The 13,730-nt window shown below is 41.3% G+C and overlaps 1 protein-coding gene across 6 annotated transcripts in view; it reads right to left on the bottom strand.

Moving 5' to 3' along the window:
- Positions 1–473: 473 nt before the first annotated feature.
- Positions 474–13,730, bottom strand: part of LOC118412479 (netrin receptor UNC5C-like) — a 139,127-nt gene continuing 125,870 nt past the window's right edge. For 5 of the 6 annotated variants that reach the window (XM_035815365.1, XM_035815362.1, XM_035815361.1 and 2 more), the window contains 7 exons: positions 12,774–13,211; positions 10,437–10,705; positions 9,685–9,924; positions 7,212–7,358; positions 4,022–4,195; positions 3,169–3,386; positions 2,447–2,661 (listed from right to left, as the gene is read on the bottom strand). In XM_035815365.1, the coding sequence (XP_035671258.1) occupies positions 2,484–2,661; positions 3,169–3,386; positions 4,022–4,195; positions 7,212–7,358; positions 9,685–9,924; positions 10,437–10,705; positions 12,774–13,211 (1,664 nt within the window). In that variant the 3' untranslated portion in view covers positions 2,447–2,483. Of the gene's footprint in view, positions 2,662–3,168; positions 3,387–4,021; positions 4,196–7,211; positions 7,359–9,684; positions 9,925–10,436; positions 10,706–12,773; positions 13,212–13,730 lie in introns of all 6 variants that reach the window. The other variant, XM_035815359.1, reaches the window with a different exon arrangement.

Genomic DNA, 13,730 nt, shown 5'->3' with positions numbered 1-13,730 from the left:
AGGACTTCTGTTTCAGGATGTTCTATTTCGGCATTGGACCTTCGGTTGGTTCTGGTAACCCCTAACTCTCAATGTGTGCCAAAGACCTGGTTCTCATACAATGCCCTTAAGACTATTGAAAGTCCCTCACTATTAATGTGGTTTTATTCTGTCTTCCCGATGGGTACTAATAAGAGTAACTCAGTTATGTTTTTATCTTTTGCTATTTCAGGAGTCACTGATAATTTATTTCCAAGTATTTCTAGTAATCTCCAAGCAGATGTAAGGGGAGACTAAATCATTACATTTTCCTAGCGTCAGTGCCAGTGTGTTTTTATAACCAAGCTTTTCAGAAGTTGTGATGTGTGCATGTAAAAAGCTGGTCAACCATAAAATGTGACAATGTTCTGTCTGATCTTAACATATGCTTGGAGATCAGCTTCCTATCAAATACTACTGTAACAAAGAAGACACTATAAAACAGGACAATGGTATTTGATGTAATAAAAAGTCTTTTTTTATTTACACGGTGGGCACATAATACAATCTGTGTAATTAACACAAATTAGTTCAGTTATAAATACAATGAGAAATATCATACTCTTAGGGAACCAAAGGAAGCTACACATATCTAGGAGAAACGTGACTATGTACATTTTTTTACTGAGGTTTGGGACTCCTATTGCCACACTGTACAACGGTGAGATATCTATAATGGGACAAGGACATTGGGGGGAAGACAAGCTCATTGGTTACCACAACATCCAATCAGGAGCTTTCACATCAGTCCAGAGAAATTTCATTGGTTATCGTAACATCCTATCAGATACATTCAAAACGAAATGGCTGTCAGTAAAGAATGTCATTGGTTCCTGCAATGTTCCATCAGGAACTGTATCTGTCTGCATTATTTGTCAAAGTGTTTGTTACCATGGTGACCATTGCTATGGTAACCGACTTGCAGTCCTTCCCCTCACACACTCACAACGACGCTATGAAACCCGATGGATGCAGTGATAACTGTACACACACATATAAGACATGTCCATGGCTTGGAATGAATCGACCTTTCACCCTTTTGTGGAATGAAACACTCGGGTGGAGGCCATCTTGGAATGGTGTCACGTGGAATGAAGGTCAAGTACAAAAATTGTCAGGCATGGTTGGTGCGTTAACGATACACTATGGCGTACAACACAGATGTCATTACATCAATAGTACAGAAACAATGTTGATATACAAAAATATGTCAATGCTCTTACTAGCAGTTTGTCTCAAATATCACAATTATCATGCTTTCCCTCTCACTAGGGGTGGCAAAGAGTCCTAAATTCTTCGCACAGATTTTTAAAACCCGTGTCACATAAACATTAACATATCAGTGAAATCTTGTGCTACGTGCAGAGTAAGGAGTAGAATATGTGCGACTAGACTTTCCACTTAAACAATTATAATATGGCAAAATAAAGGGACTGACAGTAGCGGGCCGCCGAATCTACAAGCTACGGAAATCAAATTAGAAGTGCTAACGAACGGAACATAACATAACGAGATATCAACAAGTTACAATTGGACATAGTAAATATAAACAAACTGATTGTCACGAATAAATAATATCAACTCTTCGTCTTTCTGATACAATTTAACATCACAGGAACATTTTTTTCCTTCACAACTTCCCTGCGCTTCGAAACCCTGAATTCTAACTGCACAGCTGACCATGGTTTCTCATTTTCATACAAACATACACTTGTACAGTCCTTATTTCGTAGATACAGCTTACATCGTGCTTTTAAAATGGTCCTTTTTGTGGACAGCAACCATTATCAAAACCGACATTACCTATCATTTAAAAACTGCGGGAAATGTGCATTTAATAAATAGTGATAAAAATGTACAATTGCATTTGCAAGGTTCCCTCCGGCTGGTATATCTGACTCTACAGTGCCAGAGGGTTGAGCATATCTAACATTACATCTTCAGGAACATTGCATTGGGAACATCTCGCTCTGTACACAGATCTTCAAAACGTCGTCATGGACTAAAAATGTCGTGTTTGATTCGTTAAGTAACCCTACAGACTTAAGACAGGTACAACGACAGGTGAAACAACACACCTGGTCGGTACAGGCGAAAAAACTTTGCTGCACGTGTTTGTTTCATTCCACCTGCTTTTCTTGTAGGAAAATACAATACAAACCAGAATCAGCATTGTATTCTTCGTGTCAGCACAGTATTGGTTGCTATGCCAACAGTTGCTATGCCAACGGTTGCTATGTATGACCGTGAACTCAGGCTCAACTCTAGATATGTTTTTTTCCAATTTTTAAAAAATTTTCTAAGAGACTTTGAGGTGCTTCATGGTTAGTTATATAAAGTCTTTGACATGGCATGTGGAGCACGGGTTTCCGTGGTTACCGTATCCATGGCTACAGCTGCTTAGCAACCGTGCCGCGGGGTAGCGTCTCTCCACATGTTTTGCGTAGTGCATAGCGAAGCAGGGCCTATGCTACAAGCGGGGTGCTGACTCCCGATTCGATGAGGAGGCAGGCGTCAGAGCGACCCATGTCCTTCAGGACCAGAATGAGCTCCTCGATGGCTCGGTCGTCACGGTTACGCGCCTCCCAGAGGTCCAGGATGTGGTCCGTCGGACTGGGCTTCGTCGCAAAGTAGTTGATGTACCTATAGATGGGGAGAGGGGATACACTGGGTCAGTCTCAAGCTGGGTTTCAGTAAACTGAAATGGCACATTTTGTATCAAATGTTGAATATAAATGTAACATAATGTATGGTGTATAAACATGTAAAATGATGTACACAAAACTGTGAGCCACAAACCTGGTTCTCATGCTTTCTTTTTTTTCATCCAGTTTTCTAGTTCAGCAGATCTTTTTAAGAAACCAACATATTAAACTAGTATTGCCCTAAACTTGAGGAGCTTGAAAAGAAACTTTATTATGTACATGTAATGCTAGTTCACCTTTATCCGTGGGGTAACATATATCAAATGTATTTAAAAACCAGGTATTTAGGGCTATGACGTTGATGGACATATTGCGATATTTTCAAAATATTACAGTTTGAAACCACTGACTGTTGACTTCAGAGCCCCAAATACTGTTTTTAAATAAAACGGACACAGGTTACCCCGCAGATAAAGGTAAACTAGCGCTAGGTGTTAATTCTCACCTGTCGACCTGTAACCTCTTGGCCAGCCCGCGCCAGTCGTTGCCCTTGACATTGGGGATGTCCAGGCAGCCTCGCAAGCTCGCCCGCACCGCAGGGGGTAACCTGAAGACCTCGGCGGGCGTCTGCGGGGCCTTGGGGATGGCGAGGTCGCTCTCCGACCTCAGCAGGGTGGGCTCACGTTTGTGCCTGAGGGACGGCGTGGTCTGTGGCATTCTTCCCTGGAGAATGGAGAAAAAAAGAGTTTCCTTATGTGATTCACCTATCAGTGACATGTACATATGACCATACTAACAGTGTGTATGAGCTAATCTCCAAGCAGATTCTACAGTAGCATAAGATAGTATCAAAAGCTGGCAGAGGAGTGAAGCCGGCTTAGGAGTGAGTTTTGCTACATGGCAAATGGACACTTCTTGACTGACTACACTTCTTGGCCAGTTTGGTAATATCTTAATCCATTGTAGGATCTGCTTGGATATTATGTATGAGCTTGCAGCTTTGGAATGCTCAACTGTTGAACTCTCCTCAAAATTCCAAATGGAGATCTTGATCCAGTTTATAGGAGTATTGGAAATGTAATTCACTTATCTGTGACATTCTAACAACGTGTATGAGCTAGCGACTTTGGAATGCTCAACGTATGAATATCATAAAAATCATGTCAGTAGCAGCGCAAGACCGCATCCTATCGATAAATGTTGCCAAACGAGTTGACCAATGCAACAGATCTGACAACGAAAATTAACAAAATGGGCTCCCAAACAATGAATGAGATGAAACAAAATCCAAAGCTGGGGACAGCACTGATCTACATTGAATATTCTAAGACGTGAGAAGAAAGTAGAAGACTCCTTACCTCTCTACTGACACTTGCTGTGATGTTCAGGCTCTGCCTTTCCTCCTCAGGCGAGCCCTGGAAGACTTGGATTCGGGCCGTGACCATTTGGATCTGGGGGTCGGTGCGCTCCATCATAAAGGAACAGTGGAGGCCGGTCTGGCTGCTCCCCCACACATGGTGGAATGGTATCTCCTGAAATGACATAACAAACTGGTCAGTACAAAATGAAAACAACATTTTTATTGTCCCTTACCTGTTATTTTGTACCTAGTTGCCTCCATGAAATGTCATGGAATGGAGGTTATATTTTCTGTTAGGTGTCTCTGTCTGTGTAGATGTTTACTCAAGAACGGCTGGATGGATTGGTTTCATACTTGTTGTGTTGGTGCGGTGTGATAAAAGCTTGAAACGATGAGATTTTGGAAGCCGTATCTGTCGTTATAATCGATGTAATAATGTCAGAAATCACCCCTATATTTGAGATATATTGGTACAGGCATCGTGCTTTATGTGTTTGTTAATGGGCTTAGCTGCAAGCAGATGGTGAGGTGATTTCTATGACAGCTGTATGGGGAACCCCCATTAGTTTTATTTATGTCTGCTTAGGACCGTTTCAAATATTTGTAGCAGTTGGCACATTAGTGCCCCTGTTTGCCCAGCCCAACATTCTAGAACATCTGTTTTGGGCTGCGTAACCCGGAAGTTTCGTTAGTATGCTGGGCAACTGTTTCCCGATGCTGGGCAACTGTTTCCCGATGCTGGACAATTTGAATATGATAAATAACTTTGTATTTAGCCACTTGTGCCTTTGGGGACCTGGTGTGTTATACTTTGTTTGCGCTGTTAGATTTTGTGGTCCGTGTGGCTTATGCTGATGTTGTGTTGGTAAGTACTTGCATTATTATATATCGGGCACCAACTTGTCCCCGTATCCTACATGTAGGTATTGGTTGTCGGATATTTCATGTCCTTTTGGTTGTGTTGATGATGTGTTTGTATCCTGTATTGTATTTCTTGTATTGCAGTAGTGTTTTTGTCATATGTCATATTATGACAAATCATACAGTTGCGATTTATCCCAGTATGTAGAACATAATGCCTGTCTTGGAAAATGAGTGGTTACTGTCTGTGGTTTTCGCACCTATATTTTGTTCCCGTTTGCGATATTGATATATGGTTTGGTGTGCCCGGTGTTCACCGTCGTCCTACGATGCACGTTGGTTCCTTGGTTTTTTCGTATGTGATATTATGACAAAGCATACAGTTGCGGTTTTACCTAATATGTATGACATATTGCTTGTCCTGGAAAATGAGTCGTTACTGTCTGTGATTATCGCAACTATAGTTGATGTCCCGTTTGCGATATTCGCATACGGTTTGGTGTGCCTGCACACAGTCGTGAAACGATGCACGTATCAGAAATCACCCCTATAATTGTAATATACTGGAACAGGCATCGTGCTTTAAGTGTTTGTTAATGGGCTTAGCTCCAAGCAGATAGTGAGGTCATTTCTATGACAGCTGTTTGGGGAATCCCGAGTTTTGGCTGTCTGTGTACAAGATTACTCAAAAACGGCTGGGTGGATTGGTTTCATACTTGTTGTGTTGGTGGGGTGTGTTATGTGTCTCTGTCTGTGTACAAGATTACTCAAGAACGGCTGGATGGATTGGTTTCATACTTGTTGTGTTGGTGGGGTGATGAAAGCTCGAATCGATGAGATTTTGGGAGCCGTATCCGTCGTTATAATTGATGTAATAATATCAGAAATCACCCCTATATTTGAGATATATTGGAACAAGCATCGTGCTTTATGTGTTTGTTAATGGGCTTAGCTGCAAGCAGATAGTGAGGTGATTTCTATGACAGCTGTTTGGGGAACCCCCAGTAGTTTTATTTATGTCTGCTTAGGACTGTTTGAAATATTTGTAACAGTTGGCACATTAATTAGACCCGCTGTTTGCCCAGCCCAACATTTTAGAACATCTGTTTTGGGAGGCGGACAATTTTGATTGTGATAATAAATTGCATGTATGTACTTGTGCGTTTGGGGACACAGTATGTTATATTTCGTTTGTGTTGTTAGATGTTTTGTGGTGTGACTTGCGTTACGCGGACGTTTCGTTAGTATGTAATTGGATGTATTACATATCTAATATGTGGATGTGTTAGGTAATCCCTTATCTGAAAAGTTGTTGCGTATAGCAACTGGTTAGGGTAATGTAACATTTAACTCCTTAAAGCAACTGTTTCCCGATGCTGGGCAACTGTTTCCCGATGCTGGACAATTTGAATATGATAAATAACTTTGTATTTAGCCACTTGTACCTTTGGGGACCTGGTGTGTTACTTCGTTTGCGCTGTTAGATTTTGTGCTCCGCGTGGCTTATGCTGATGTTGTGTTGGTAAGTATTTGCATTATTATATATCGGGCATCAACTTGTCCCCGTATCCTACATATAGGTATTGGTTGACGGATATTTCATGTCCTTTTGGTTGTGTTGATGATGTGTTTGTATCCTGTATTGTATTTCTTGTATTTCATTATTGAATTTGTCATGTGTCATATTATGACAAAGCATACAGTTGCGATTTTACCCAGTATGTAGAACATAATGCCTGTCTTGGAAAATGAGTGGTTACTGTCTGTGGTATTCGCACCTATATTTTGTTCCCATTTGCGATATTTAAATGATTACACCACTTCTTTCCCATAACATATATAACTTTTACTCTCAAATACAACCAACTATAAACATACATACCATCCACAAAAAAGCAATAAATATTTCATGGAGGTATGAGGTCCCCGAACTCTAGTTATAACTCAAGTCAGCAAGTTTGCCTACTCCATTGTCTCTCAAGACAGAAGGATGCCAACAACAACCTTCAAATAGGTATTTCAAATAAGGGGAACTATTATCAAAATCTACAAAAACATTGGAAGCACATCACTACTTTCTGATGTTACTTTTACTTGCATTTGTTTGCACATTCTTTTGGTAAAAGCAGGTGCCTGCAGTTTTTGAAATTACTGCTAGATGTCCCCACTGCACCAGAAACCAGTCTTCCTACCTGGAAGTTCACATTCTTTCCACCCAAAAAATTTTAAAAGACTGGTGTATTGTGTTCAACAGTCTATTTGTTGTAACAGGTGCCTGCACTTTTCACCAGTATTGCTAGGTGTCCCCACTGCACTAGAAGCCTCACCTGGAAGTTTGCGCCGAGTCGGCTCTTCCATCCTGGCAAAGTCTCCTCGATGCTCAGACAGAGGTCACGGCCGTTGTCCTTGAAGGGGAGAATCTTGGGCGTGTCCAGCATCTGACCCCCCAACATAGCCTCGGACTGTACCACTCCCTGTAAGGGGGAGAAAATGAGATAATGTTAAAATGATGTGAATTCCTTCTTAAAAGATTGATTTTTTTCAGTCTCTGAATTCCATTGCTACAAGACAGTCATGAAATTATTTTCTCTTGCTGTAGTAAAATACATTGCAATTTCTTTCTTTATGAATTGATGTTGTAAAAAACTCCTGAGAATCAAAATAATAAAAATTAAAGACTACACACACAAAAAACACATACAATGTATCCATGTTTTTTCTATCACGATAAGTGACTTCTCTATCGCTCAAATCAAATAATATGTGGCTCCGATCTACAGCATGAAATTGTTTTCTTTTGCTGTAGTAAAATACATTGCAATATTTTCTTTATGAATTGATGCTGAAACAAACTGCTGAGAAACAAAATAATAAAAACTAAAGACTACACACACACACAAAACATATCAAGATAAGTGACTTTGTTCTGGGCAGATGCTCAAATAATATGTGGCTCTAATCTACAGAATGTTGGTTAAATGACAGGAGCTAAACCCCTGCCAGGTTCCCACATGTTTCCCACTACTCTCCGACCTCAGGACATTTCCCAGGTCCTGCCACTTCAAAGCAGACCTGTTCCTGCCTGCCAGTATTTTTAGCCTGGTGTCAAACACAGCCGGACACTTGTTTCCTCCACCCTGGGGTATGTCTTGTTAATGTGGGAACGCTTTAGGCAACGTTAGGCCACACCAAATCAATAGACTGGTTTTCGGACTTTTTAGGCCACAACTGTCTCATTTTTAGGTTCTTGGATTTGAAAAAAAATTCAAAAAGATATGCTTGACTAGAAAAACACTGAAAACAAAGGCAGAGGACCAGTTTTATGCTTTGTTGCACTCAATTTAATGGACTAAATATGGCAATATTCAAGTTTCCCCCCCCCCCTGAACCCTGCTTTTATGATGTCCATTTGCTATACTTTTGTTTAAAAAATTTGAAGAACCAATGGAATCAATTGGCGTGGTCTTATCATATCAAATGCTAGCATGGAATGTTGATCTGAAATCATACTCTAAGGGGAAATTAACAACCTTGATTCACATCGTTCCCATGGAGTAAAATGTTGATAGATTGAGGTTTCTTTCCCAGCCTCCTTTTTCTTCAATATCTCTAAGTTTGTGCTTGAGAATGTCTGGGAAGTTGCTGAGGGAAGCTACTCCGTGTGGCATTACATCACAGGAAGGGGAGGGAGATTACAGAACTGTCTGGGGAAACTCTGGTTTTCTTGTGTTGTCTGTGCGTCTTTGGAATCTTTTGTTATCAAACTTCTTCCTTCAGACTCAGGCAGTCTTTTAATTTGGCTCCAAATCTGTGCTAGCTACAGAGTTATAACTTAGCAGCAGGTAGAGGTCATACTACACTGTAGCTCACTCACAGTTATTTACCAACTATGAAACAAAACATTAAAGTCAAGAGCTAGTTACCAAATATTCAATGGAATCTGACAGACTTCCCTCAGTTTTAAATAGTTGTAAATATTTCAACAATATTGTACTTATTACAAATCTACTACAGTAACAGTAACTATAGTCTAAAAATTTGTGCCAGCTACTAGTATTCTGAATTTCTTGTGTTTTCTTTGTGAGTTGTCTGGCACAAAATGCTCTTTATCTCCTCCCCAGACCACCCTAAACCTCACATTATGGACTCCTCAATAACAGACCACCACTAAGAGTAGGGACAGGCTTTGACAAGGTCCAGAGAGTGGGTGCGAGGGACGAATGGCAGGCGGAAATGTGGGGCTAACTTCTGTCTGGGTCTCCTGAGGGAATTTTGCAATGCAAGCTTTCGTCTGGTTGCTACCATGAGAAACTGCAATGGTGATGACACGAGATCCACAATGTACCAATGGTTCACTTTAAAAATCTCAAAAAAGGCTTTTTTATGTCATGTATTTAACAGACTAGTTTCATCTTTTTAAGCTTTAAATTCAAAGAAAAAGGGTTGGAGCTGAAAAAGTTTGGAGTTGAAAAGGCTTGTTTTCATGAGTGTTGTATAATTGGTACATCAACGGATGACTAGAGCTGAAAGTAAATAATTTTTTGCACATGTTAAGGGTAGCCAAAAGGTGTCAGGGTGAGGTTGAGGAGGCTAGTAATAAAGCGACACAAGGAAAAAAACAAAAACAAGTAAGAGTGTTCATACAGAATGACGTTTCTAGAAGAACGTACCTTAAGTTCATCGGAGTTGTTAGCATTGTATGATGGTAAGAGGTGTCACAAATTTGACGTATTAACGACTGACTGCCTTCAGGAGAAAAAAAATGCCAGCTTTTTTAAAAGCACTTGTTTGAGAACGTACCTCAAGTTCGTCGGAGTTGTCGGCCACACAGTAGACCCGGAAGTTGTAATCGCCAGACGGCTGCAGCGGCGCGGCAATCACAGCCAGCCTCAGTCTCTTGACGGCCTGCGTGGCCGGCGCGGACTGACCAATCAGAGCGTAGCGCGAGGAGAGATGCTCCACCATCACGTGGCAGTCCCGCTCGTCAACCTGGCAGTACGCTGTCGTGTTTAACGTCTCCTCGCCAATCAGCACCAAGTTCTGCAATCAAACAGTCAATCAATCAATCTGTTATTATTTTAGTCTTCGATGAAGGTTAGACATCCAGGACCTGGTAATAAGATATGCCAAATAGCAATTACTTCAATAGTTATGGATCTTAGTCAACCTGGCAATGCAAGAGGAGTCTGATGCATTGATTTTTATATTCCATCGTTCAATCAATCAATCAATTAATCAATCAATCTATGTATCTATCTCTAACTTAATCAAGCTATCTATATTTTCTCATAATCAACCTGGCAAATGAAGTGTCATGCATCACTTTTACATTGAAGTTAATTTTCCAACAACCAATGGGCACAGACAAACTCAGAAAAAATGGGTCATCTTCCACTGATTGTGACTTTAAAAAATATTTTGATTCTAGAAATCCAATACTCTATGAAGTATTTTTCATAAAAAAATTTAATAGGAAAATTGTTAGCTTGTCCAACAGCTAAGATCCTTATTCCTATAGGAAAGCATTAGTCTGGTTGCAGTTCTGTACTGACCTGCCAGGAGGGGCTTCTGTTCGGATGACTCTCGCTGGACAGCAGTGTTAACTCCCAGTTTCGCTCCCGTAATCCCGCCGCGTGCCCGAAGGTCACAATGACGGGTTTTCTAAAGTGGAGTCCATGGGGGCCGACCGCGACCACAGGGCCCAACAGTGTCTGTTTCGCGTTCATTTTTGGTCTGTCTTTTTCTTCACGCAACACCGCGATAAAAATGTCCTCTGTGTGTCCATCCGTGATGGCTCCGCTGGGAATCAGGAGGCTCACACCTGCGGGAGGGGGGCAAAAAAGAACAAAGCATAAGTCTTCAAGGTCATTTCAAAATCACAAATGATTCTACAATCTTTAACAAATATTTAAAGATGAATAGTGTAGGTTATGACAAAAATAAGAATGTGTAAACTTTTGAGAAAAATTATTTACACATTCAGCATCAATGAACAGCATATGGGGCTGTGTAACACAAACTTGTCCCTAGAACATTTTGTGTCTTTAATAATCATGTTTCACACGTCAAGAGTCTTCTTTATTTCACACACAATCCCATAATCCCTTCTCTCCCTACCCAGCTATCACGAGATGTCCTTCATCACTGTCTGAGCTCCTTAAAGTCGAGGTCCGCCCCCCAGGTTTCCTTAATTCACTCCCACATGTCTTAAGGGACAATAAATGCCACCAGCACCGCCCTATTTCTCTCATGGTTGGTCGTGATTGCTGTTGGCATTTCGGCGGTAACGGTCGACCGCCCCCTTCACACAACCCAACGAAGTTAGGGACAGCTCCTGAGCACTTCATTATCTCAGACTGATGACTTGACATTTTCCAAACCATTTCTGCTCAACTTCCCAATTATGTCACAGCAAGGAGGGTTCAAGATGTCTTCCAAGACACCATCAGTCCTTGCCCTTGACTCAACCTTGCAGTGTTCTTTTCTATCACCTGTTGTCAACAATTCTGATAAGACTGATAAACCCTAATGATAACTTTATAACACTTGTTATATTAGCTTTAGAAATATTTGCTGAATTAACATATAACGTTAACATACTTGGAGAGAAACTTGAATCACTTTGAGACAAACTGGCATTTTCCTGTGCCAAGTTTTACAAAATAGTTTCATATGTTGGCAACCAAAATGGAAGAAAGCACAACAGTGCAATGCAGTTACAGGGTTATTGAACATGTGAACTTCAGATTTTAAAAAAATAAAGTCAGTTGATCAATTTGCCCCAAATCTCTTTATCAAAAGAAACACGGGTGAAATTACTAGCTAGTTTCTAACATCTCTACTACATCTGACTGTGTTCTCGACTCCCAAATTTGCATCAAGTCACAAAAAAAATCAACAGCAGAATATCAATAGGGAGGGATAACGTCGGAGCATCCATATTTTCATTGACCTTCACAAGAGAGGACAAATCTAACAAAATGTCAGGTGACGCCGCCGGTGACCCCTTGGAATGTCAGGGGTGAACCTAGCAGCACATTCGCTGGGGGAAAACATAACGGGACAAGAAGGTGTGGTAATGATGCTCCCATCAGGGGAAATTGACTCTGAAAATGTCAGCATGTGGGAACAGACACCGCGAATTACCGCCTGTCTCTTCTGTCGTGACTCCTCCTGATACGGGTGACTGGGTAAAGAACAGCACGTCGCCTTCGATGCTTTCTGTACCTATCAAGTAACTGATAGTGTACTGTGTGTTTTTCGGTCCATCGCTTGCAAGATCGCTAGTTTATGAAAATGCAAGCAACAGAAAGGTCTAGTAGGCAATCTAGCACCTAATATCACACAAGAAAGGAATGGGTTGTGCCTTCGATGCTTTCTGTTCCTATCATCCTTTTGATAGTCTACTGTTTGTTTTCCGGTTCATCGCTTGCAAGATGTCTTGTTTATGATAATGTGACCAACAAAAAAGACTACTAGGGTATACAGGATTTGACACCTTTAATGCCTTTGAATAATTTGATGCTTTTCTTCCTCTCTGACATTCTGATTGTCTAACGTTTCTGTTTGTTTTTTTGGTCCATAAATTGCAAGATCACTGTTTCATGATAATGTGACCAACATAAATGGCTACTGTAGTGCGAAGGAATTTGACACCACACAGGAAAAGCTGCTAGAAAAAGATTCTTCTGGGTTTTTAAGAATATAAGTTTGAAAAGACACTGGGAATGTGGAAACTTAAGTCAAAATAATCGACTTTTTAACTCAGTGACACTCAACTGTACATTCTGCAACAAGTTACACGAAAAAAAGGTTTAACGTTTATTGGATTTCCACATTCCAAGTGTCCTTCCAAACCAACATTGACAAGTTCAAAGTGTTCTTCTCACCTGACTCCTGTATCGCTAACCTCCCGCCCTCGGCGCCTATCGTTCCGCAGGCCGCGAACGCCGGATCCACGTAGGACGGCAGAATCTTCGCCAAGTTTTCCGCGTCGTAGATTGAACTCGGCCTCCTCGTGCTTGTCCCAACGTCCGACATTTCCGGCGTGCTGGGCTGCATGTCCGGCAGACTGTTGCTCATGATCTGGGCGTTACGCTGAAGGGTTGACATGTTGCTGGGCGTGGCGGACCGGTTGCTAGGGGTGATGGGTCGGGTCATGGGCACGTCCGGTGGCACGACCTTGATCTTGAGGCTGTTGTTGCTATGGAGAGGGGACATCGTCATGGGGATCTTGTCGTCGGAGAAGGCGAGTGTCGGCATGACCGGGAAGCCACGGACGTTTCCGGTGGACCGCGTGAGGTCAGGCTGCGCCACGTAACTGTGATCTGTGTGGGGAGAAAAAAGACAGACGATCTCTTAAAATTTTTGTCGTATTTAAATGTTTTTCAATTTGGCCACACAAATTTTATTGCTGGAAAATTGAGCTACGAAACTGTGATCTGTCTGGGGAGAAAAAAAAGAGACGGCCTCTTAATCTTTTTAGATGTTTTGTTTTCAATTTGACAAACATGAGAGCTGTGTCCGAGAGGAAAGTCGGTACCTTGGTATACACAAAGTCTAGAAGAAGATACAAGTTCCCTCCAAGTCCCTTTTTTTCCTACCTGGCCTCTTGCTCAATTTTCACTATATTTTGTGTCAGACCCCCTCCTCATTTTGTTTCAATACTAGAACCAAACACCAATCGATACACGCATTGCATATGTGTTTTTTTTCAGTAGACCTCTGTATCTGTATCTTTATCTATATAGCCGGTACAACTGCCTTTCTGCACAACACACCAGCTTGAGTTCTCTTTAAATTTGCAGCCATTTAAGACCACTTACATGTACTAAAATTGGAGCTTT

This window comes from Branchiostoma floridae, chromosome 3 (assembly GCF_000003815.2).
Source record: "Branchiostoma floridae strain S238N-H82 chromosome 3, Bfl_VNyyK, whole genome shotgun sequence".
NCBI lineage: Eukaryota > Metazoa > Chordata > Leptocardii > Amphioxiformes > Branchiostomatidae > Branchiostoma > Branchiostoma floridae.
Note: the sequence above shows the minus strand (reverse complement) of the source record. Positions and strands in the feature narration are given on the sequence as shown.